At 39.0% G+C, this 25,496-nt stretch overlaps 8 protein-coding genes across 9 annotated transcripts in view; 3 read left to right on the top strand and 5 right to left on the bottom strand.

Moving 5' to 3' along the window:
* Window positions 1-565, bottom strand: part of LOC6648509 (glutamine-dependent NAD(+) synthetase) — a 30,933-nt gene extending 30,368 nt beyond the window's left edge. The window contains exon 1 of one of the 2 annotated variants that reach the window (XM_023179461.2): window positions 350-565. The gene's annotated coding sequence lies outside the window, so the exon portion shown is untranslated. Of the gene's footprint in view, window positions 1-332 lie in introns of both variants that reach the window. The other variant, XM_002071426.4, reaches the window with a different exon arrangement.
* Window positions 566-717: 152 nt separating this feature from the next.
* Window positions 718-3,782, bottom strand: LOC6648513 (E3 ubiquitin ligase Rnf157). The gene is made up of 3 exons (XM_002071430.4): window positions 2,336-3,782; window positions 1,390-2,270; window positions 718-1,326 (listed from the first exon to the last, which is right to left on the bottom strand). Exons 1-3 carry the CDS (start codon window positions 3,628-3,630, stop codon window positions 1,154-1,156), a joined length of 2,349 nt encoding a protein of 782 aa, XP_002071466.1. The 5' UTR covers window positions 3,631-3,782; the 3' UTR covers window positions 718-1,153.
* A 168-nt stretch (window positions 3,783-3,950) lies between these two features.
* LOC6648514 (glycosyltransferase-like domain-containing protein 1-like) lies at window positions 3,951-5,903 on the top strand. The gene is made up of 2 exons (XM_002071431.4): window positions 3,951-4,195; window positions 4,263-5,903. Exons 1-2 carry the CDS (start codon window positions 4,081-4,083, stop codon window positions 5,297-5,299), a joined length of 1,152 nt encoding a protein of 383 aa, XP_002071467.2. The 5' UTR covers window positions 3,951-4,080; the 3' UTR covers window positions 5,300-5,903.
* A 165-nt stretch (window positions 5,904-6,068) lies between these two features.
* On the bottom strand, window positions 6,069-7,552 carry LOC6648689 (abscission/NoCut checkpoint regulator). The gene is made up of 4 exons (XM_002071432.4): window positions 7,465-7,552; window positions 7,110-7,375; window positions 6,528-7,041; window positions 6,069-6,461 (listed from the first exon to the last, which is right to left on the bottom strand). Exons 1-4 carry the CDS (start codon window positions 7,510-7,512, stop codon window positions 6,192-6,194), a joined length of 1,098 nt encoding a protein of 365 aa, XP_002071468.3. The 5' UTR covers window positions 7,513-7,552; the 3' UTR covers window positions 6,069-6,191.
* A 146-nt stretch (window positions 7,553-7,698) lies between these two features.
* On the top strand, window positions 7,699-11,282 carry LOC6648690 (DDB1- and CUL4-associated factor 6). The gene is made up of 5 exons (XM_023179073.2): window positions 7,699-7,815; window positions 8,555-8,698; window positions 8,784-10,052; window positions 10,114-10,499; window positions 10,559-11,282. The coding sequence occupies exons 2-5, from the start codon at window positions 8,560-8,562 to the stop codon at window positions 10,811-10,813; spliced, it is 2,049 nt and encodes a 682-aa protein (XP_023034841.2). The 5' UTR covers window positions 7,699-7,815; window positions 8,555-8,559; the 3' UTR covers window positions 10,814-11,282.
* Window positions 11,283-11,928: 646 nt separating this feature from the next.
* On the bottom strand, window positions 11,929-20,088 carry LOC6648691 (AP-3 complex subunit delta). The gene is made up of 13 exons (XM_002071434.4): window positions 19,772-20,088; window positions 18,428-18,523; window positions 18,230-18,358; window positions 18,021-18,161; window positions 17,833-17,962; window positions 17,638-17,777; window positions 15,642-15,715; window positions 14,559-14,707; window positions 13,810-14,486; window positions 13,121-13,739; window positions 12,890-13,045; window positions 12,694-12,826; window positions 11,929-12,629 (listed from the first exon to the last, which is right to left on the bottom strand). Exons 1-13 carry the CDS (start codon window positions 19,865-19,867, stop codon window positions 12,080-12,082), a joined length of 3,090 nt encoding a protein of 1,029 aa, XP_002071470.1. The 5' UTR covers window positions 19,868-20,088; the 3' UTR covers window positions 11,929-12,079.
* A 105-nt stretch (window positions 20,089-20,193) lies between these two features.
* LOC6648692 (frizzled-4) lies at window positions 20,194-23,349 on the top strand. Its single transcript, XM_002071435.4, has 3 exons — window positions 20,194-21,261; window positions 21,326-21,555; window positions 21,625-23,349. The coding sequence occupies exons 1-3, from the start codon at window positions 20,264-20,266 to the stop codon at window positions 22,425-22,427; spliced, it is 2,031 nt and encodes a 676-aa protein (XP_002071471.3). The 5' UTR covers window positions 20,194-20,263; the 3' UTR covers window positions 22,428-23,349.
* Window positions 23,281-24,318, bottom strand: LOC6648693. The gene is made up of 2 exons (XM_002071436.4): window positions 23,829-24,318; window positions 23,281-23,750 (listed from the first exon to the last, which is right to left on the bottom strand). The coding sequence occupies exons 1-2, from the start codon at window positions 24,042-24,044 to the stop codon at window positions 23,430-23,432; spliced, it is 537 nt and encodes a 178-aa protein (XP_002071472.1). The 5' UTR covers window positions 24,045-24,318; the 3' UTR covers window positions 23,281-23,429.
* Between the last annotated feature and the right edge of the window lie 1,178 nt (window positions 24,319-25,496).

Here is a 25,496-nt window from a genome sequence, read left to right on the forward strand (position 1 = left end):
AGAAACTAGAACCGCCTGAAGGGAGAATGAAGTCAGCCTGGACCTCAGGTCGTATGAATAATAAAAGCGTTGACCGAAAAATCAATTACAATACACTTGAAAAAAGGGTGAGGGCAATGGTAATGGAAATGGACGGACTTTATGGTCGTCGCCACTTCTACTGTTTATGGTGGGGTTGGTTGTTTAATTCTTTTTGTCCGGCGCCACTGGCCAAAGATTGCAAAACAACAACCAAAAGAGGGGGCGACGTAAAAAAAAAAGAAAGAAAAGCAAACAAAAGCACGCGGCGCAAATGAATTTTTCGGTCTCTTTATCTTTTCACTTTCACTTACAACAAATCTCGACTGACCTGTTCTGCCTCTGCCCAGCTGTAGATCCTCTCTAGCACTCGTCCAATCCACAATCGTAATGATATCCACACTTTTCGGATGCAAATGGTATTTTGAGTTTGTTACAAGTTTCAAACTTTTCTGGAGCAAAAAAAAAGTAAACAAAGTTTCGAGACCAATTGCTTACTCTCCTCGTTCTCTCTCTGGGCACAGGTTTTGGCGTTCTCCGCGCTCAAAAGGAGAGAAATTGTGACCTCTAGAGATGGTATTTGTCATGGAGAATTGCTTATCGAAAGGAATTCCATCTCTAAGAATACTAACGGCTGTTTTTAAAAATGGCTAAAGTTTTAATAATTAATTTAATTAATTTATTGTTATATTTATTACATATATTATATAATATAATTGTAAGCTATGTATTTTGTCTTGTAATTACCCCCGAAGCCATTTAAGCTAATAAGTTAGTACTACTACATACGGAGAGGCCATAAAGAATTCTCGTAATTAATTTAACATTTGCCTTTTGTTCGCACGAAACGTTGGAAGCCAATTTAACACAGAACAACTAAAAAAGGTTCTAGTTGAATTTAAAAAAAAATGTCTACATGAAACTAATTAAATTCGGCTATTCCTCTGTGAGGAAAACTGCTAACGTGTTCCTTTCGTACCGAATGAATTTAATCGAGAACTTCCATCAATATTTTTATGGTACTGGCGGCATTTTGTCCTGTTGTCCTGTAGTTTTTGCTAGCGGCTTTTAAGCAACTTTCATTAAACTATCAATAAATTAAGCCTGTGACCAAACCACAAACCACATCGACAATTCAAACATTGACGGCATTCTGTAGAGCGGTCTTATCGTCCACGATGATATTGGCCGCAGTGTTTGTTGGATTCGAGCTAAGTAATTGTTTGGTCGACGAACTGGATGAATAGCTATCACTGGAGCTGCGTGTAGATGCTGAATTGCCACTGCCAATGGGGCTGTCTAACATATCTGTGGAATTACCAATGAAAGTTAATTAAGAATAAATAAAACTTGATGTATGACAGATTTTACCTGGCAGAGAGCTGACACCATTATTTGATTTGAGGTCAACAACTGTGGTAGATGAATTCAGATTTGAGTTCATATTACCCACCGATGTGGATTTCTTGTGCAAATTCTTTTTCACTGAACTGCAGCTGAAGCCAACAACAACACGATTCGCTTGCTGTGGATTCAAATTGCTTACGCCACAAAGTGGATCACCACTCTTGGCTCGTTCTTTCTCTGTGGGGCACAATGGACTCAGTATTGAGTTTTGTGTATCCTCTGGCGTATAATAGTCCTCGGAATCATCCTCTTTAGTAGATCGTTCGGTTTTTCTTTCCTCATTGTTGCTCATTTCACTGGAGGCGACTGCTGCTGCTGCTCCTCCACTTCCGCCTCCGCCCTCGACTACTGTTTTGACACCTTCCGCATCGTCAGCCTCAAGTGTGGCCACAACCTGCTTTAGGGTTTTATTGGATTGAGTTTTAGGCTTATGACCATTCGGCGATGATGATGATAGCAACGGCGACAACTTTTCATTCTCACTGTCCACATCATCATCTGTGCCACTGCCACGCCCATATTTACTGCTACGCTCATTGACAATTTTTAGCTTATCAGTGCCACCAGTCAAAGTGGGTGAGGTGCAGGTGGCAGTTGTCGATTTTTTGGGATCACTTTCAATCTCTACCACCGATAAAGTCGCCGATGCAGCCAAACTGTTACTCAAAGAGGTGGTTAAAGTGCCCACTTCATTTGTTGAAGTACAAGTGGATGCATTTTTCTTGCCCTTGTTCCGACGCTGACTTCCAGACTTCAAGGGTGAAGAGGCCGTCGTCTTCTGATCCCCTCCATTGCCACCTGTAGTCATTGTGCCCACTGAATCGGTTAGATCATGATCACTAGTTCTGCGCAAAAACATAAAGCAAAATATTAAAAAGTTTATCGGCAAGATAAAGAATGAATTACTTACCTGGGTCTGGCAATATATTGAGGAGGACCATTTAGAGCCTCAATTAAAGAGACTGGTATATAGCCTGGAGGTACATCCACCGGTGCTGGTTCGCCGCTTCCACTGCCTGTACCACCAGTAGTGGCTCCACCGCCTCCAGAGCTGGTTAGAATATGTCCCGTATTGCTGGTACTAAGGATGCCCTTTTGCACCGCTCGTATTTGGAGCAGTGCACGGAATGGTGCCCGACAAATCGGACAATTGTTGGCCTGATAACGCAACGAATCAGCACAGGAATTGCACAAACAAAGATGACGGCACGGCAGTATTAAGGTATCTCTTGTCTCACTCATACAAATGACACACTCGCTGCCATGGTCATCGATCTCCTCATCCATGGACGAGGCCTTATTCACCGCCTTGTTCTCAATGCCATAGATCTCCTGCAGCAGGTAGCATAGACCATCTACAAAGATCTTCTGTTTGAGAGCACGCAAGACATATGAATTACTCTCCGGATGATGGTCAATTACACAAATGGTTGTATGCGATTGGCGACACTCTTCGTTACCCTCCTCGACCACACAATGGATGGCTACAGGATATTGCTCCTTGCCGGGGCTGTAGATGAGATCATCTTCGGGTATTAGCTGCGGATTAAACAGATGTCCCGGCTGTGAGAAACTCTGATTAATGCCCTTCTCATAGTGATAAGTCTCTGAGGTGAGTCCATCGCGTGGCACGAGAGTCACCCCACTGGGACTGACATCCTCCGAGCAGAAATAATAAATGGTTATGGCACATTTGGCATCAGAATCGAAAGTGAACTCAATATTGTAAGAGCATGGTGGAGGCGGTGGTGGCGGTGTAATTGTGGTGGTAACATCACCATCACCACCACTTCCGCTGCCACTCAAGGAGCAGAGAACATTGCCATCGATCTCCTCAATGGTCACATTTGTGGCTTTCTTCTCTGGCTTCTCCTCTAGTTCGTGGGCCTTTTTTTCCACTGGCACGCGAACGAAACGCACAGATTCTTTGCGAATGTTAACCAAACTCTTCAATGTCTTAGTTGGCTCATTGGCTTGGGGTGGTGGATATGGGAATGCGGTCGGACGATTCCCCAGAAAATTCAAATCCGCATTCTCGCCAAACAGATACGATTCGGGCTGGGGCGTGTCGAAGCGCTCACCGCCCATGATGAAGTGGCTGCCAAAGAAGTTGCCCATCCTTGGTGGATATTTGTAGGCATGATTCGTATTGGTCTGATCCGCTTCCTCGACAGCTGCATTCTGTCTGCTTACAAAGTTGCCCATTGACCCAAAGACTTTTCAATTTCCTTCTGGTGTTATTTCTTTTCTCTGGGTTTTGGCAAATTCGACTTTTTTATTCGCCTTTATTTGCTACTTGACAAATTTCTCTTTATTTATCTGGTTTTCTCCTCTACTTTTGCTCCTTTCTTTCTACTCGAACATGTTCGGGCGATTTACTCACGAACTCGAACATGTTTGAGCTCCGATAACTTTGCTCCGAAATGTCGATTAACCGATAGGCTTGCTCCGAAATGTCGATTAACCGATAGGTTTGTTCCGATAATGTCGATAACTTTTCTCGCCAGTGTTGGAAAGTAGTCTGCCATAGTCAACACACTGGCTGATTGAAATTTCTTGCCCAGGCCAGGGTTAAGGCAAAGGCATTTGAATTTTTGTTGTTATTTGTATTATTATTGCTGCCCCTGCTGCTGATATAGTTTCCATAGTGTCCTGATGGGGGACGGGGACAACATGTCGTCATCCGCATCTTGTGGCAAGCCAAAGATAATTATCATTGAACCCTTCTACGGTGGCAGCCATAAGCAATTAATTGAAACTCTAGTTGAGTGTAAGTAAAAGGATTACTTAAAGCTACATGCAATGCAATCAATCAAGTGTAATTTAATCATTTTTAGGTCTCAATCCCACCGATTATGAGATCTTTACTCTACCGGCATCCAAATGGCATTGGCGTGCACGCACATCGGCTCTGTATTTCTCTCAACTGATACCCCCAGAGCATGAGTACAAAGTCCTATTCACCAGCTCTGTGCTTAATCTGGCCGAGCTAATTGGAGTGCGCCCCGATCTGGTCAGTTGTCGTAAAATAGTCTATTTTCATGAGAATCAACTTGTATATCCGGTGCGTGAGGTCAAGGAGCGTGATTGTCAATATGGTCTAAATGAAATACTCACCTGCCTGGCCGCCGACATTGTGCTCTTCAATTCGAATTTCAATCGCTCTTCGTTTCTGGACAATGTGCAACCATTTCTAAATATACAGCCCGATTTCAAATTGAAACATATACGCGAACGTATCGAAAAGAAATGCCAAGTGCTCTATTATCCCATCAAGTTTCATGCCTTTCCCAACAAACGTCACATTTCGCCTGCATCTACGTCCCTATCAGCCACGCCGATGGAGCAGTCGTGTCTGCATTTAATTTGGCCCCATCGATGGGAACACGATAAAAATCCCAAACTCCTGATGGAAGTTCTCATGGAGCTAAATAAACGTCAAGTTGACTTTAAGGTAACCATATGTGGCGAAAGCTATTTAGCTGTACCCGAAGCCTTTGAGGGTATACGTGAGAAACTTGGCTCGAAACTAATCAATTATGGCCATTTAACTCGCGAGGATTATGTAAAAACTTTACTCACCGGCGATGTAGTCATCTCAACAGCTGGTCATGAATTCTATGGTGTGGCCATGCTGGAGGCCACTTATTGCGGTTGCTATCCCATTGCCCCCAATAAGCTTGTTTATCCAGAGATTTATCCCAAGGAAAATCTATATAATACATCCAACTCGTTAATTAAAATGCTATATAATTGGTGTCGTAATCCCGAGGCGTTTCGTCGCCATCGTGATAAATTCTTTGATTATTTTAGTTTTGATAGATATTCAGCTCAACATTTGGTTCCCAAATATCTGGACAAAATGCGCATTTAGATATCCACTTTGGAATTGTGCAACATATGTAGATATAAGATTCTTTTTGGTGGGACTTGTTTTCATTATATAATAATCCTCTTGAGATCGATATATTTGTTACTTGACACACAATGGAATGACCAATTTACTAAAAACAATACAAATAATAACTGATAATAAGATATCATCGTTTAGCCGTAAATGTAGATACCCATCATCAGCTCTTATCCAGTAACTCGAAATTCGTTTCATTTCTAAAATTGTTGACTTTATATATGGAAATCATTGTTGATGTGTCATATTCTGTATAAGATTTTTGCCGGGAAGAATGTTTTCAATTTTTAGATCATAAGTTCAAAATTGTCTATGTTATGCTAAGATTCCTGTTTTCTTTTATATATATATATATGTATATATATATACGAACATGTGTTCTATTGATAATGCTCCCGCGTTTAGTTCGAATCAAGCACCAATTATTCTAATTTAATTACCTTAAACACAAAATGGAACAAAGTATCCATGCTATTTTCGCACAGGAACAATGTTAGTTAGATTATTGTTTCCCATACGCATAATGTGTGTATGGCATAAAATATAAAATAAAAGGAATGAAAATATAATGCATAATTTAATGACTTTCTTTTGGAATGGCTTTAAACTGGTATTAACTTTAAACCACATTTGATTTCAAAAAGAAAATGCTGTGATTTAAATGTTTTTTTTTTTCACCACTTGTTTTACATAGTTATATTTTATATACATACATGTAGACAGAAATAGTTAAATATATATACATACATATATAAGGAGAGTATATGGTCATAGATATAGAATTTTGAGAATTGGAAAATAGTTAGAAGGAATTAGATACAATGAGTCAACTAAACAGACATAAATAGATATTTGGTTAGAAATGATTTTCCTTAAAATTGGGCGGAGCACTATACTTTTCTTTGACATGATCTCGATACTCCTCATCATCGTCGTGACACTCGCGAAAGCATTGTGCACAAAATAATTCACCATCACAGCCCAGACAACGGAAGACAGCATCCTCATTGCATACATTGCACCATGGTAGCTCCTCGGTAATGGAACCGCTAGTGGCAGCATTGCTGGTGGTTGGAATTGCAACTTCTGGGGCATCAGTAGCCGGTAAGCGGGATTCCGCCACATACTACATGAAAGCAAAAGGTAAAACATTATCGTTGGGGTAAGAATAATTTTAGTGTGGACTATTTACCTTTTTCATGATATTCTGCAGCACGGTTTCGTCATTCTCGTCATCCTCATTATCACTTGGAGTATTCAAATCGGATGCTTTTGTGGTTGGAGCACCTTCCTCAATGGGCGCATCACGTAGTGCACGTAAACGTCGCTCAATATCAGAAATTGGATCACTCCGCTCTTCGCTTACACGCTGATCCAATTGGGTTTCACCCATAAATTGCTCTAATAGATCCTTGATTTTATCCTGATCACTTCTTTGGTCTGTCGATAGTAGCAAATCTTTTTTGTCATAGTTCTTTTGATGCGGCATGCCACTCAAATTGGACAAACGATCACGTATCTCATCATCCGTGTCCGCGCCAGTGGGCTCGACAGTTTTGAGATTTTGCAAACGTTTCGTTATGGCGCTATCAAGATTCTCATTAATATCCTCGGCATTGGTGATGGAATGTGGATTACCAGCTGTATTGGCACTGGAACTAGTTGGTGCCAGCACAGCGGCCAGCTCTTCGGATGGCAAAATATTGCTATGGAAAAGGAGAAGTGAATAATTAAAAATTGATCATTGACCGCAAATTGTCTTTTCCTAACTTACTCAAAAATGGCATCGGCTGCCTCCAGCTGCTGCTGCAATTCTGTGGGACTTTTGGGTGGAGCTGGCAAACGTATGTTGGTAACCAATTCGCCGGGAAGAGCTTCACAGTCGATTACCTTCTCGGCATCCGCATTGGCCTGCAGCTTGGACAGCTTATCGTAGCAGATTAGACAAACATTCATTACCTTCCCTGCATAGCGTGGAACTGGCATGGGTCTTTTAAGACACTTGCTGCAATAGGAATAGCCACAATTTGGACAGCCATTCTGCAATGGATCCGAATCCAATGGGATCCAATCCATGACAAAGAAAATTGGAATTAGATCAGTAACAAATAATTCGTCAGAGTATTTACCTCTTTACAGAAAATCCCATATTTTCGGCTACACCCATAGCAGCTCATTTTTAATTGTTTAATTATTTTACATATATTATAATAGACAATTAAACAAAAGACAAAAACAACAAAGTCAGCTGTTCTCTGTTTAGGTATTGCAAATGTCCAATTAGAAATATCGATGATTTTCTATCCACCCACACATCGAGTGAGGGCGCTAGTGGGAGTAACGGAACGCCATCTACACATCCACCAAATACAACACCCACTTCGAGGAGCGAAAGAAACTATGTCTGTTGATATAAATAAAATCAAGAACAAATAGAAAATTAGACTAACTAATAGTGTTTTAGTTGCAATTAAAATTAGGTAAGCAGGCCCCTCAAGTGAAGTGCCATGCCCAGCGAGAGACTGGAGCTGAGGCGAAAGACTTAAAAAGCAAGAACAAAGCAAATACATGGGTCAAATATTTATCAACAAAAAACAGATGATTTTTCTGTGCACCACCAACTGCATTTGCGGCACTGTAACGACAAAAAACAGAAAACTTGCACAATTTTACATAATTGTTTGTGTTTTGTTTTCTTTTCTTTTGGTGGCAATGTGTTTTTTTTGTTTTTGGGTTCTTATAGTTTATGGGAGTTTTTTTCTATGTCGTTGTGTGCATGTGTAAATTGGCATCAAAATTGAATTATTTTTTGCGCACCGGACCCGGCCATAGGGCCCCGGACGTAGTCTGTACAGTGATCACCAAGAAAAAGAAAAGCTGGAAAAATTTAAAAATCAAAGAAAAATTAACGGTTAATGAAATTTAAAAAACGGAAGCTTAACTTCCAAAATTATTTTCCCTGTTTGATTTGTTCTGAGGCATTAACTAATAAATTTTATTAATATATAAAGTATTAAAAAAAACATTTTAATTTTGCTTCACTGTATATATTTATACTATGTAACGGAAAGCAAAAAAGTCCCGAAATAAAAATGAGAACGGAAAACAAAGAGCATGAAAAGACTAAGGAACATTCGTCGTGGGATGATTGGCAAGGGAGAGAGGGGCGGATAGAAAATCGGTCAAAATGAAAATAAATTCACTTTGTACAATTTGCAGGAAGTATGAGCAACAATAGCAGCAGCCGCAGCCATAAGACGCATCATTTGCGAAGAAGTGTACATCGAAGTCTTGAGTATTATCCGTATTATAACAGCCGGAATGGGGGACAGGCGCAGGCGAATCTGCAGGCCAGCTGCAGGAGTAAGTCCCTCAAATCAATATCGATCCATTCCCAAATTGAGCGACTTGAGCGGAAGGGGAATTTAAATTATTGTCTTTACCTTAGACTCACTGGATTTTGTGCAACGTATGGATCTGATGCAGACGATGGATGTCCACAATGGATGCGTGAATACAGTGAATTGGAATGCCAATGGGACACACATCGTTTCCGGCTCGGATGACAATTGCCTGGTCATTACGGAAGCGAAAAGCGGCCGTGTGATTTTAAAGAGTAGAACCCAGCACAAGAGGCACATATTCAGTGCTCGATTTATGCCGCATTGCAATGACCAGGCGGTGATCTCATGCTCAGGTGAAGGTCTAGTCTTGCATACTGAATTCCTGACACCCTATAGCCAGCGTCAACGGTCACAGGATGTGCTCATTTTCGAGGAGGATCGACGGACGAGTGTTTTCGATTGTCATAAATTTGGCAGCACCTTTGATGTCCTGCCACTGGTGGATGCGCCACGCAGTTTCCTTAGCTGTGGCGAGGATTCGACAGTGCGTTGCTTTGATCTCAATGTGAGCAGCCGATGCACGGAGCTGGTGTGCCATAAGCATATTTACATAATGGCACCCTGTGCCGTAACTGCCATGGATGTGGCTCCAATTAACACACATCTGCTGGCAATAGGCTGCTCCGATTCAATAGTCCGAATCTACGATCGTCGCAAGATGAGCACGGGTCATGACAGCAGCGGCGCAAATGAAACGCAACCCTTAAAAGCCTACCCCATACCCTTGTCCTATACACGACGACATTATCGTCCCACCTGCGTCAAATTTAATGCTGATGAATCCGAACTCCTGGTCAGCTACTCCATGGAGCAATTGTATTTGTTCAATTTGAAGCATCCGGGCTTCGAGGATGCCGGTCTCTTGCGTAGTGGTTGCTATACGGCCAAAATGCGACGTGACGACGATCCAGAACCGCAAATACCGAGGCTACGATTCCGTGGCGATTGGTCGGATACGGGTCCGAATTCATTGGCAATGACAGAGCAAGGACTAAATCGGCCGAACGTGGGTCAGGCGCGTCCACCACTCGAACCAGGTGTGCTTAGCCGCTTGAGTGATGAAATCTTCCGCATGCTCAATTCCAATTCGCGACAAGGACGCTCAAGCACGAATCCGCACGAGACCGCCCCCAGCAATACAAACAGAACCAGACCGATGACATGGCAAAATGCTGTCCTACGTACCATGGAGCAAGGTAACCATGAGAATACTTCAATGCCCATGCCCACGCCAATGCCAACTAATGATAATCAAAGCCCATGCTGTGAACCGGAAATTGCCGATGTTTCTGCTCCTGTGCGATCGGATGACGGTAAGGAAAGAAATTCATTTAAAAGATTCTTTTTGCTTAGTCCCTTGTTCTCACACATCAGTTACATCTACATCAGTGGAGTCTTCCAAATCCGAAAGCTGTATGGAAGCTGTGTCTGATGTCGGTGGACAGAAATATCCTTTGACCAGTTTTGATTATGTAAAAATGTCATTCAATGGCCATCGAAATTCACGGACCATGGTGAAAGGAGCATGCTTCTGGGGTGATGATTTCATAATGTCCGGTTCGGATTGTGGCCACATCTTTGTCTGGCAACGGGAGACAGGAAAAGTTGTTAAAACACTTTTGGCTGACAATCGTGTCGTAAATCGAGTCCAGCCGCATCCCACATTGCCCTATCTGCTAAGTTCGGGCATTGATTACAATATCAAATTGTGGGCACCGATTGCCGCAGAGCCCGCATACGATGATCTGGTTACCACAGCTGTAAGGAGCGACATACGTTCAGATTTATGTGAAATTAAACCTTTTTCTTTTCTTTTTAGTTAATTAAAAACAATGAGATTATGTTGGTCGAGACAAGGGATACGATAACTGTGCCCGCTCAGGTAATGATACGGATTTTGGCCAGTCTGCATCAATATCGGCGTTTAATGCATAATAATACTGGAAGCTCTTCAGGATCGTCAGCAGCCTCAGCAGCAGCAGCACCAGCACCAGCTGAAGCCTCATCGGCTGCTGACACTGCAGCTGAAGAGGACAATACAAGCGATAGCAATCACAATGCTGAAATAGGTTAATTCAATTCTAGTCATATGAAAAAAGTCATAATTTAGCTTTATTTAGGTGACCTCTACACCATTCCTTACCCAACTACCTATCCCACAAAATATTTAACCTTTACACAAATTGTATACACCATTTCCACAGTTGCTATCGCTTGATCCAAATAAGAATCATTAGGAACACCTAATGCATATATGTATGTACGAATGTAGTCGCAATGGCTTAAATTTCTGGCTTATATCCTGTCCTTAACTGGAAAAGCTAATCCGTTTCAGAATTGACGAGACCTGATCGGTTGTAACGGCATCTATGTCCATTGTATAGCTCGTGAGGCTCATCAATTTTATATTTCTATTAGAATTATAGACAAATTGTGTATGTTCCTTTTTAATTTATATTATAACATATATATGTATGTATTGCTTTTTCGACGACACACAGGGTGCCATTAAAGATGATCGTTAAAAAAAATCGAAGTCAAAATATTGAAGATGAAATTTTTGCTTACAGGGATGAGTTCACACAAAATAATTGGCATCGGATCTAAACTGAGTGTTAAAAAATTGCAAATGTCATTCATAAATAGTTAATTCTCTTGTACTTTCTATTTATTAAACGTTTATATATTGCATGTATATACACATTAATGCATATACATATATATAGGTATATGTATATATATATGTATAGCTCGCATAATTTCACTTAGCTTCTTTTTTTCCATCTTGTAGGTTCTGTTCATTTTTTGCTTTAGTGTAATTTTTGATTTATAATTTATACAATGCATTTATGTATGTATGTATAGGTATATATGTATGTATATTGATGGATGTATATATTTGTATGTGTGTGTGGGTGTGTGTGTTTGTGTGTTGGAAATTCCAACTTGGAATAGCTACAAATTCTTTTCAAAAATATTTAGTACACATTATATAAGTAGTTGATCGATTTTAAGCCGCAATTGGCAGATGCGGCGGATTCTTTTGTTTTTAAATTACTCTCTCGCTCGTTCTCTTTCTCTCTCTCTCACTATGTATATGTGTATACGTTTTAATTAATTGTATTTTTAATTGTAGGTCATCATAAAATTGATTTTTTTTGTTTTTTAAGTTTGTTCAATTCGGTTTACGTTTTTATATCGCAGCGATAAGAATTTTGCTTCTTTAAGAGAACTTAAACAATAATCTATGGAAAGTATGAATGATTTTGGATTACAATTGATACATATACAATAAACATAATTATTATAATAATAATATTGGGACCACACAATGATTCATTTAAAAGATCTCTTTGCTGGGTGTTGAGATACCTAAGGGTTCCTCATACCCGGATACCTTTTCCTTGTGCTCCGTTTTATCTCTTTTATGCTTCTTCTTATGCGATTTGGTAGTGGCTGCCGGTGCCGATGCCACCGCCGCATCATTATCTACATCAATAATGCTAGTGGATGATTTATCCTTATTCTTCTTTTTCTTTTTATGATGCGCCGCCGGCTGGACGGCTGCCGCATCTGAAATAGTTGTATTATTATTGCTGGAGACGGATATGGAAGTCAGGGCATTCTTGCTGGGGCTGGCAATGGGTGTGCCAGCATCGATTAAATCGCCCACAATTTGTTGTGTGGCAGCCGTAGCAGTAGTAGCTTTCCGTGACTTGTGCTCTCTGGACTTCTCTTTGTCCTTTTTCTTTTCTTTTTTGGAGGATGAAGAACTTGGTAGGGCTGCTGTTGTTGATGCTGTAGTGGCTAAGTTCTCTGTTCCCGTCGGTGCCTTGAGATTCTCTTTCGATTTTTTACCGCTGCTACGCGATATTGTCTCAAAATCGGTACTGAAATTGAAACAAAACATTAATTTATTTTCGATAAGGAACTATGCTAATTGATATTGCTTACATTTCCAATTCAATATCCAAGGCTCGATGTGGATCATTGGGATCATATTTGCCATCCTTGTCCTCGCTGTCCGAAAGCGACACACCCTCTGGCATATCCAGTGTGGTATTCACAATATGCATAGGTTTCATTTCTGCAAAAATCAAACAAATTTCAATTTAAAACTGCGCCTATAAACCCTTTCACACTAAACTACCTCCTTCCGATTCGGAACTGCTATTGTATGCCACTTTATTCTTGGCCTTTTTACTTTTCTTGGTCTTTTTATGTTTCTTTTTACCATCCTTGCCCTGATGAGACGCCGCCGTGGCTGCCTGTTGCTCCTGCAGATATTTGTCTGAGCGTTTAGTGACTACAGAAAGAAGAAAGCAAAACAAAAATGATAAACAATCGAGGCGTGGAGATGAGGTTTTTTTGTTGGACTTACTGCCCACTCTGAGGGCGCTGACCCCTTCCAATTCCAGGGGGAGCTCTGTTATGGGTATATCATCGATGTTATCATATTGATCAGCATTTGAACTCGATCCACCACCGCCTCCAATTGTGGGCGTCGATTTTAGGTAATGCGGATTGTTCGATTGCTCGATAAGTCGCGCTTGCCGCTGACGTTCCAATTGCTCGGGTGTTAGCTCCAAGCTGGGACGTCTCCGGCCTGAGTTGGTCCCATCATTGCCACCCTTATTGCCAGTCGTTGATAATGAACTAACAAAGAGCTCGTCCTTATCATGCTCCGATGACGATGAACTGCTTGCATCATCGGGCGGCGGCGCATTAATCCATTCATCCAAATCAAGGCCATCGGGTAACGGCACTTTGCGCTGAGCTTTGGGTGCCACCGGTATGAGTTCACCGGCAAATAACAATGCCATCTCCTGGACAATTTCAATAGCCAATGGGGGTATGCTACCGCTGCTATTGTCCGTATTTTGAGCTAACTGAGTCCGCAACATTTCGATAAGCATGCAGGCGGAATTCGCTCGCTCCTGCACCTCAATGTCACTGGAGCCATTGAAATGCTGCAATTTCTCCAGCAAATGATCACAGAGCTGCCATAAAATGAAAAATACGGAATTAGTCGGAAGTTGCAAATGAAATACCTTAATATAATGTCCCTACCCTAACGATTCCGGGCAGATCCTGAAGCTCGAGGCAGGTGGTTGCCAAGCGGGCAAACAATTTGATAACATTTTGAACATAGACACCTTGTATATGTCCCGGCAATTGTCGCGGCCTCAATAATATATTTAATGTCTTCTCGGCATCTTCCAACTCGGCAGCAAATTCTCCTACTATCCAAGCGGCCGCATATAACACTTCATACATTGAATTGCTTTGGGCGGAAACTGTGAATGTATCCAGCAAATTGGTCATCTCGTTGACAGCAAATTGACGCACAACCGGCACACGTATGGCCACATCCAACAATTGCTCGGCAATTAGGCGACCATGTCGTGAGCCAGCTTCCAGTTGGATTAGCTCCACCAATACCGTCAGATACCATTCGAAGTTCGTGACATACAAATAGGAACTCTGACCACAGATCTCAATCACTTTGTATAGCAGTTCATCACGATAGCCCGAGCCCTCAGCTCGCTCCATGTGACCCAGCAGACGTTTCACAATCTCCATGAGATTCTTTTTCGATACCATGCCATAAAGTAAATCCAAGGCACGCAATCGTATCGATTCATCTTTATCATCAAGACATGCCAAAATCAAATCCTTGTGCGCCTGTACGCTCTTTGGATGCGTTTTCAATATCTTTGACATGGCCAAAAGACCAAGATATTTCACTGCAAGAAACAAAATTCATAAATATTCATGACAAGCGATAGATTGATTGAGAGAGAGAGAGATAGACTCACAATTTTGATCGGAATCCTCGATCAGAATGCGCAACTTTTGAACGCAAAGCTGTATGGAGGCACTATGGTTGGGCATGCCGCTGCTGATGCTGATGAGGACCGCAATCACCGTGTTGATGCACTCGTATAGAAGACTCATCGCCGAGGTGCTGTTGATACATACACACACAGACACACACACACATCATGATGGAGGAGGTTGGTTTTTTGTTTGGTTTTTGTATGTTTTTTTGGTCGGATTTTTTTTTATTTTAATTTGGTTGTTTTTGGTTTTTTTTTTGTTTGGGGTAAAAAGCAAAAAATAAATTAAAGCGGCACAAAAGCGAATAAACAACATTAAGTAACTTGGCTTAGAAACATATATGTACGTATAAATATATATATAAATATATGCATGTATGTATGTATATACCTAAATGTACATATATACACATATATGTATATATATAAATTTGTACAGTAACGGGTAAATGGCACAACGAATATTACAAGTAACGACTAAAATTTCCAACAATTTCTTAAATGGCAAAAGCAAATGCAACAGAAAAATAAAAAAATTACAAAAGGGAAAAATAAGAAACTATAAAATTTAGTACTTAAATTTTGCCAGTTAATTGGTTTTTCTTTTTTTCTTTTTGGTTTCTTTTCTCTTCTCAATGAATTGTGCTTTTGTTGACCGGGGCCGAAAATTAAGAGCCAACGTAAAATACAGAGAATTATAGAAAGTATATATTACAGGTATATAATATATATATATTTGTATATACAGGTAGGATAAAGACAATAAAATAGAACGAGAGAGAGAGAGCAATAACAAGCGAAAATTTTGTTTTTTTTTTTGTCGCACAATCATCGAGCATTAGATTTTATATATCCATTTGAATCAGCAACTTTGCAAAAATTTGTTTTGTTTTTTTTGTGAGGATTTTGAATTTTGAATACAATTTTAAATTTTCTTGCTTTTCCTTTATTATAATTTGGGGGATTTTTTTCTTCGTTGATACCCTCTCTTGCAACAAATTTCGTGTGGGGAAGGGTATATTAAATTTAGCTTTTTGTTTTTTTTTTCTTTTTATAACTTGCCTATGGATTAGATTTGTGAGTGGTTCTATTAATTTCTTTCCTAGCCGGGGTTCTAAGGGAGTTAAAGCGCCAAACTGCAAATGCAAAGAGAGGAAAAAACACAAATGAAACAAGCAGTAAAAATTATAATTATTCAATTTTATAAAATCAATAAAAAGAAGAAGAAAAAAATATATCAATCAAATATAATAATAAATCCAAATGTACACTTATTATAGAATTAAAACGAATAACAAAAAATAAAAAAAAAATGGAGAGAACAAATCGTTTTTCGCTATTATCCTAATCGGGAATCTGTATCTTTCGATGCAAGATCCCCGATATCATTCTAAACGATAACTTTGGAGTTTAAAATTAATTTTTTTTTTTTGTTTTAGCTTTAGTATTCCCCTCTTACCCCTTTTTTTCTAAGGGGGTGTGTTTATTTTGTTTTTGGATGTGAGGAGTTTGTTCTTTCATTTGTGTTTGTATTGAATTCTATCTACGATATAAAAATTTTAATCGTGAATTTTTCATAAAATTGTCAGAATTAAAGCACTGATAAAAAGGGACAAGTCTTTTATAATTGTTTTAACTACTTAACTATATAAGGATATATTTTATGGATAAACTCCACCCTAGACACACACACACACACACAGGCTCAATTCAAGACTACAGAAAATAGGTTTCTTACTCCTAGAAACCTTATTCGAAACTTGAAATAAACCTCCAAAATCATGGGGCAAAGATGGAATAATCCCTGTCCCCGTCTATTGAAAGATTGTGTCCTTTCTTGAAGATATTAATCTTCATAAGTCTATTTCTGTTTTAATTTTATCTATACTAACAATAACATTTCAACAATTTCTTATTATAAACTACACTAGATCATACATTTAATGTTGAGATTTTTTTTTATCTATAGAGATATGTAAATGAATTAAATGAGTTTTGAATATTTTATCACATAAGTTGTGTATTTGGTGGGGTGTGGTGAGATGAGATGGAATGGGGTAAGGTGAGTGGAAAGGACGACGAAGTGCATCAATATAAATTAAACTTTAAATTTTCGTTTTCTTTTTGTTGTGATTCAATGTGATTTTCAATTACGTATTACGACACTCTCATATATACATTTGTGTGTGTGTGTGTGTGTGCGTGTGCGTGTGTGTGTGGGTGTGAGTGTGTTTGTTAAATAAATCAAAAATTGTACAATAAATTCGACAAATAAAAATAATAATATTAGTAATAACAACAAAAAAATCGACAAATAGAGCAACTTTTAGGTTGATTTTTAAGTGAAAAAAAAACTAAATAAAATTAAATAAATGCTTAAAATCAAAGCGCGTGCTCTCATTTTTTTTTTTTAAATAAATGTTTCGCGCCGATAAAAACCTGGAAATAATTTCAATTAGGGGCTGAGTCAATTTGCGTCCCAGCGCCGGTTCAATTGTTGTGAGGCTCGCGAACTGTTGGAATTATTTATAATTTTTTGTTTGGTATTTTTGGTCATTAACAATTTGAGTTGATTTTTTGATGTGACAGAGTGGGAATAGGAGTGGGATGACAGGATGGAGGAGTTGTGTTAATAAAAACTTGCTTCTCTTTTCTTTCATAAATATATATATAAAAAATACATATATATATGGACATAAACATTTAAAGTTTTTAATTATGTGTAAAAAGTATTTAATTAAATTAAATAAAAATATTAACGAGAAAAGGAAAAACATACAAAATAAATATTAAAGTCGGAGCGCCGACTTCAAAATGCTCTGCACCAAGTAAAAGACAAATGAATTTGCCCCAAAAAAAGTTACTATAACAATAAATTTAAAATTAATGAAAAAATCTAATATTTATTTCTCTTGAATTTCTCTTAGTATAAAAAGTCGGACAGTTCATCATTAAATCAAATAATTGTTCAATAAATTGCATTCTTCTACAGGTACAGGACATGAAAACCGAAAACTTTTGAACCGTACAAAAATTGATAGAACAAGAAAGGACTTACCAGTTTTATAATCTTAATTAGCATCCAATTGTTGGTCGATGTGGTCATTAGTTTAAAGAATATCGGCGCCAATGGCAGATAGTTCTTTGGATTCTTACGTGCTAACTCACAAATGACATTTACGGCAGCAGATTGGACACCTGCAGACAAGAATTTAAAATAAATGGATTTCTTTTAATATTTCGTTTGAATAACCTGGATCTGGATCTTCCAGTTTCTCTTTGAGTTTCGGAAATGCAGGTTTTAATGCTTCTGGATAGCGTAAAAATACTTTATACATCATTAGGACGGCTTTCATACGCAGATACGGTTTTGTTGAGCTCATCTAAATCCAAAGTTAAGTTATGTTTTATAGCAATCAATAAAATCAATCAATCACGTACCAGTGTCATAATATCATTTGCCAAATCGCGTGATAAATCAGGGGATATAAAACAACTTAAGCCACTAAGCGCCACACCAGCATCATATTGATTCTGTGAATTAAGATCCTTTCGTATCATGTTTGTCGTCAACATGAGCAACTGAAATGGAACATTTTCGATATAAGTATAATACAAATACATATACTAATATAAAATGCATTACTTACCTCACTATCTGGATGGAAGCATTGACTGGCTGCCAGATAACCAATGCGTTTGCAGGTAAAACGCGATGAACTCATCACCTCAATAATATTGAATCCCGCCCAAGAAATATCATAGCCGAGCATTTGTATCTGTTATGTTGAAAACTATAGTTTAGTACATCTCTAGACCACATGGTGTGGGTTAAAAGTTACTCTTACATAGGTTAGTTTAGCTACCGCATTGCATTTAACACTGATATTATCCTGACGCAGCTCCTGTTTGATTTCCTCAATGCATTGCGATATGTATTTGGCCTGTAAAAGAATAAGAAACTCATAATGAAATATGTCTAAGGATTGGTCAACCTTTAAATCTATATATCTCGATTGGGTATCTAACAATATTCATAGACAAAATAGATTAAATTGATACAATATCCGCCCACAATCAAAATACAGATTGGAAAAGTTAAAAAGTTTGGCCAAAAATGCATTCAAAAATTCTCATAAAATCCAAGACTTTTCGGTAACAAGATTTTTACCAATTTCGATCTAACTAGAATTCAATGTCTCAAATATTTTGTCGCCACTGTATATATCAAGTGTGCAGCATGCAGATGCAATTGTGCATATTTGTATGTAGTATAGTATGATGACTCAATAGTCATTAAAAGATTGGGGGCTATCAGTTTATAGATTCAAATACATGCAAATACATATGGGTGTACACACCCACACACACAGCAACACACATGTACATACATATGTACGTACGTACATACATATGTACACAAATGCAGAAACATAAATCAACAAGGTCAATAGGACCATTTTGAGATTGGCTCTTCTACTGATTCCTTGCACTCACATCATGAGAGATGATCTTAAACAAAAATATACATATGTATGTACATATTTCATATTTTTTAATGCGAATAAGAAGACTCAAGACCCAGAGATCGATCAACTGTAAATTTCAGCTGATTAAAATTCTAAACTGGAGAACTGGAAGAGAGTGAGACAGATTTCTCTTTCGAGAGAAAGGCTCTGGGACTGCTTGCCAAAATAAGAAGGCAATTTACGTGCGTAAATATTTGATAAAACGTGCGTAGTCCTACATCTTTACATATGTACATATGTAGCTCCACTCAGCAAACCCCACCCCATCCTTCCACCTATCACACAAACGCCGTGAAAGATGTGGGCGGGTGGGGGTGTTGGCGAAATTCATCTGCATTTGACATAAACGCATTAAGGTAATCTCCACGAAATGAGAAATGCCGCTAATTAAGTTGAGCTAGGGGCGGGGGTGAAGAAGGAAGAATGAAGCTCACGCTTTGGCTCTCTTATTTTGGTGTTCTTTTTTTTTTTTTTTTGCCCACGTTGGCAAATGAAATTGTCTTTTTTGACAGCCAATTAGCAGTAGATTTCCTTCATTCCCCTTCTGTCCTTCTCGGCGGACACTTCTCTTTTCACTTTCTTCTTGGCTGGCTGGCTGGCATGTGACAAAAACAACAACAACGCCCGGAGGACCAAAAAGAGACAAACTATCGAAATGCTTACCTCATTATCCTTATTGTTCCGTATGCCGCGCACTAAATCTGTTAAATTTTTATCAAACATACGCTCGAAATTCCCCTTTACTTTCTTTAATGCCATATTTTTGTTGTTGTTGTGTTGGTCCAATTGGAATTTGCCGTGGCGTTAACAATTATTATTTATTTGTTCAATCAATGCCAACACCCGGCCCGTTCGCTTCCCGTTTCTTTTTCCACTATTTCTTTTCGTTCCTCACACGTTTCGTTTTAAGCTCGTTCTTGATTTTGTTTTCTTTTTTTTTTGCAAAAACGAAACAACTACATTAAAGTGACCAGAGGAACTGAAGACATAAGCGTACAAGTGCATCAATAAAATACAGTGTCATACGGACGTAGATATCAGAGAGGAGACGAAGACAATGGAAATATTTATCGATAGTTCGTTTTGCAACAACTCTGTCCAGATTTGTTAAGTTTTTTTTTCCCCTTACAATTGTCCAAGTGACTGCAGATCACCATGGGTAAACTTTTCAAATGGTGTCTGCTTGTGGTCATATTGGAGTTGCTGTGGATTAACTCAAGCAGCAGCAGTACGAGTTCCAGTTCCCCGCCCGAGCTATCGACAACATTCCGTCAATGCGAACCCATCCGGATTGAAATGTGCCGTGGCATTGGCTACAATGAGACGTCTATGCCCAATCTGGAGGGTCATGAGCTGCAAACAGATGTAGAGTATACCTTGCAGACATTTGCCCCGCTAATTGAATACGACTGCAGTTCCCAGTTAAAGTTATTCTTGTGCGCCGCCTTTGTACCCATGTGTACCCCGAAGGCGCCAGTTCATGCAATTGGACCATGTCGCAGTTTATGTGAATCGGTGAGGATACGTTGCCATCCGGTTTTGCAGGGATTTGGGTTTCCCTGGCCGCTGGACCTGGACTGTGAAAGATTCCCAAAGGAAAATAATCACGAAACGATGTGCATGGAAGGTCCAGGCGAAATGCACATGCCAGTGCAGGATCATGAGTTTGATAACACGAATGGTGGCGGAGTGGCCCAAGTAGGCTCAGGAATTGGTGGTAAAATGCCCTGGGACTGCTCAGGTTTTGCCAAATCGCAGTTATATGTCCGTTTACCACGATCTGGACGCTGTGCACCATTATGTGAAGCTGACATTTTATTTACCCCTAGCGAAAAGCATTTGTCTGAAATTTGGGTGTCCACTTGGTCATATGCTGCCTTAGGCTTAGCCCTGGTGGCTACCCTCTGCCTACTACTGAGTGATGAACGTAGCAGTGCCAAATGGTCCCGATTGTTATCCCCTCTGATTTGGTGCCATAACATGGTAACTTTAGGCTGGAATGTGCGTTTTTTGGTGGGTAGAACTGGCACATCATGCGGCATGGATCCTCAAGTTCCTAATGAGTTGCTCTTGAGTATTGATGGGCTGTCCAATGCGGCCTGTGTGAGTGTGTTCCTGTTGCGCTACTACTTTCTGATGGCTGGCTGTGCCTGGTAGGAATATATCCAAAAATGCTCTTTTCTGTTTCCATTTCATTTGCTTATTGTTTATTTATAGGTGGGCTATTCTCTGTTTGGGTTGGCACAGGGATATACGACGTCACAGTCCCGATAACAAAGGCCACATGGCCATACCATCTAGTTCCAACCCAAGTGCCTTAACGAAACGCAGTGCTCAACAGGATTTGGCTGCTAACAACTTTGTCTGTTTTTTGGCCTGGGGTTTGCCAGCTTTTCAAACAGCAGCCGTCATTGTCGGACGCCTTGTGGATGCGGATGAGTTATTAGGTGAGTTAAGAATTGCATTCGCCTCTCCCTTTGCATAGTGTCACAAATGATTCTCTTCTAAAACATAAGGTGCCTGCTTTGTGGGTAATCAGTCGGACAAAGCTCTGCAGATTCTTGTCGCCACTCCTGTATTTTGTTATTGGATCTTTGGTTCAATGAATTTAATATCTGGTTATTTGGTTCATTGCCGCAACAAGGAAATCCTGCGCAACTCCAACACACTAAGTCTTCATCAGCAAAGGAACGTAAATGGATCCGCCTCTACTTCTGGCATGGGTATATTTCTGTTCATTTATGGCCTGGCCAGTGCTCTTTTCCTGCTGGCCGTTATCTATGAGTTTGCCAACATTGATATCTGGTTAAGTGCCGGCGCGACAAGCACTCCACTATGGCCATATTTATTGCGTGCCTTCATGGAGCTTATGTTGGGAATTTGTTGCTTTGCTTGGGTCTTGGGACCCACAATATCTACCATGTATAAGCGTCAAGTCTCCCAGAAGCAGATTGCTCTAAAGCAACAACAACAACAGCAGCAACAGCAACTTCAACATGACGGCCAAAACAGTTCGCGTGGTTCACATGCCGCATGCAGCAGCACAGTAGTTTCCTATCATTCGGTGCGTCCTTCCGTTCATCAATCGCTCGCAAGTGCTCCCGTCTTGACTAGTCCTTATAAACTTAAATCGCAACCACACCATGGAGCTGGCTCCATTTCGTTAAATCAAATGTCAAATTATTCGCTAGGTCGGCAACATCAGCATCATCAGCATTCGCATTCGCATCATTATCAACATCATCAAGGCTATGGCCATCAAAATTTTACTCATCACGGTCATCGCTATTATCCCTATGGGGATGAAACGCTCCTTTGATTATGCCAGTTACGAAATTTGACATTTATTTTCTGTCAAAATTTATCAAAATGTTCCTGCTTCTATAATTCTATTCTCTTTTCAGTTTTTGAAAAGCAAAATTAAGCATAGCCAAGGTTCGACAGTCATATTTATACAATTTTGGATTAGCTCCATTTATATATTAGTGCCAATTCAGTACAGATCCAATTAGTATATAACTCTTTTTCTGAAAGTTCTAAATTGGAGCACAAAAAAAAAGGTTATTACAATGACCTTACTGACTTTTATCCTATCAACATGCTATATAACATATATGTGTACTGTGTATATATATAAATGTTCTTTGTTGTATTTAGATTTAGTATATTATTTTTTTTCTGTACTTAATAACGAACTTAATTAGGTATGTGTATTAACTGCAATGATTCATTATACAAACATTTCAGCTTGCCGCCTGGTGTAACCAAAGTACAATTATTCCCCAATTTACCCACCTCTCCTCATTCCTTTTCCCCCGTCTCTATTTCTTTTAACCTGTGTCTGTATTAATTCGACATTATATATGTGTTAAGATAAATATGTAAATACTGTGATAAGCATTTCAATCAAAACTAAAACCCAATTTTCTAACTAACTTTCTGACTATTGAAAGCATAGCTCAAGTGTACTTAATATATATATTAAAATGCAATTGTATACAATGTGCCATTAGATTTAAGAAATTTGAGTACTTAAAAATGATATACAAAATTTATAAATCAAAACAATAACGTCCTTTTGGAATAATAATCAGCAAACGCATAAACTGTGGCTCAGCTGCTGTTTTTGTTTTGTATACATATGTATGTATTTATATATATTTACCCATATATACATATATATAAATTATTTCCTTTATTGATAACTTATTTTTTTAGTGAATAAAGTGTCGAAAAATGAATGTATGTATGTAAAAAGTCTCCAAATGTTACAATTTTTAATTTTTTGTTTTCACACTAAACTGAGCTCTTTTGTTTCAAATCATTGTCGTGTTGGTGGTGCCAGCGCTGATGATGGTGATGATGATGTTGGTGCCGGAGCACACACCACAATGGCATCATTACGATTTTGTTGATTATTATTATTACGCGTTTGCCAATTATTATCGAGTTCCTCCTCATCCTGTTGCCCGGCATGTTCGTGCTGCGAACGTTTATAGTATTCCAATTCGCTGGCGTATTTGGAATTCGTAATGCCCAAGAAGGAGGCCAATCCCCCACCCACATAATCAAGGCCGGCAAGAAACTTATTGCCCACCTTGCTGGCCTTGTAACGTAGGCGTGGCCCCAGAGCCATTTCACGCTGGTTAATTATGGAAGAAGGAGAAGTAGGCAAGTTGATAATGAGTCATGAGGGAAGGGATTAGTTTGATTTTCTTACCTCATTCAATTGTACATCGAGACTTCTGTCCGGAACATCCATTTCATTTTCACTCTCACTCGACGAAAGCTCCTCCATGCAACCATCACTGAAGTAGAGCATTCGTCGATTCGATTGCAGCTCCATGGCGGATATGTTGTCCGTTTCACTGATATTACTTAGTCCGTTGGCGGCTAGGCCGTTAGCAGATGTAATTCTTTCTACATTCATGGCCATAGCCTTAGCATATATGTGTGTATGTATTTTACTTGGAGTTATCTATTTCGCCTGATCCTGCCCCGTCTTTGCTTAGACGCTAAATGATTTTAAAAAATTGTTTGCTTTACTGTTCGTGTTGTGGTCTTGAGAGAACACGTTAACGTCATTTGTCCATATACGTTTAAGTCACTTGTCCATATTCGTCCTTGAGCTGGAGGCCGGCGATTATTTTGCCATGATTACAATAATCAATAACAACAACAAAAATAAAACCAAAACAAACGGGCGTCGGCGTCTATAGCATTTGAATTTTAGGGCTGGAAAAACATCGATGTTTTCGAATGACATATCGATGTTTCGATGTTTGCGCGGTATTTTTAATATCATTTATTTATTTCGCGAATCTCAATGTTTTTAAATTCTTTGTTCATATGCAACGCTGGAATAAAGAGGTATAGCAACAATAGTTAACGCGATACTAAATAAAAACAAGGCGACTAAGAAAGATTTGGGTTTATATTTTAATTATAATCTTATTTGGTAACTTTTTTTTTATAACTAATTGAAGCTTTAACTTTTTCTTTTATATTATTGCCATTAAAAACAAAAAAAAAAAAAAAAGGATTAAGGATCATTTTTGAGACTTTGTTTAAAAACATAAGTTTGTTTACGACACTAGATTCCGATTCGCAGGACGACGCAGGCACACATAGAAATTTGTTGGCCATTTTTTCAAAACTTCTGTGTCCGATGAACAACCCTAAAGAAACTTTGTAAAGAAGATATTATTAACTACCAAATAGTAAAATCCACTTTCCAAATTAAATTACAAAAAAAAACAAATTAAAAACATCGATAGTGCTACAAAACCATCGATGTTATTTCCAGCTCTAGGTTGAGTACCACTTTGTTATCGATAATTTATCGAAAGTCGGAGTTGTTTATGTTTGAGTTTTATACAATTCGAAAATGGCCGAGAGAAGGACAAAGCTCGCCAGGAACTGCGTGAGGTGCGTGTTCGTCCATGAGCATGAGGCCAGGCCGGCGATTATTTTGCCATGATTACAATAATGTCGATATCTTTGCTCCGATAACAGTTGTTAAGTTAACCACCACTACGACAGCCCGCTTCCACCACTAGCACCGGCCTTTATTGTTTAAACTCAAAAAAAATTTTAATATGAAATTGTATTAAGCACTAGCAGATTTAAAAACAAAAATTTCGTCCTGATTTTTTGCAAAAATTTGCAAAAGTATTAGTTATCGAGAAAAGAAAACATATAAACTTTGAAAACCAATCAAAAAATGGCCTAACTAAGAGTTAATCAAACCACGTTTTCTATTTCACTCTGTTCGACCGATTTTTGTTCGATTTAAAAAAAAAAAACTTATATAACTTGCAGTTTTCCGACTTTTACAGTGTTATCAAACACTTAAAAATTTTCACTCTGTTCTCAAAACCCAAGCAAG

This window comes from Drosophila willistoni (genome assembly GCF_018902025.1).
Source record: "Drosophila willistoni isolate 14030-0811.24 chromosome XL unlocalized genomic scaffold, UCI_dwil_1.1 Seg141, whole genome shotgun sequence".
NCBI lineage: Eukaryota > Metazoa > Arthropoda > Insecta > Diptera > Drosophilidae > Drosophila > Drosophila willistoni.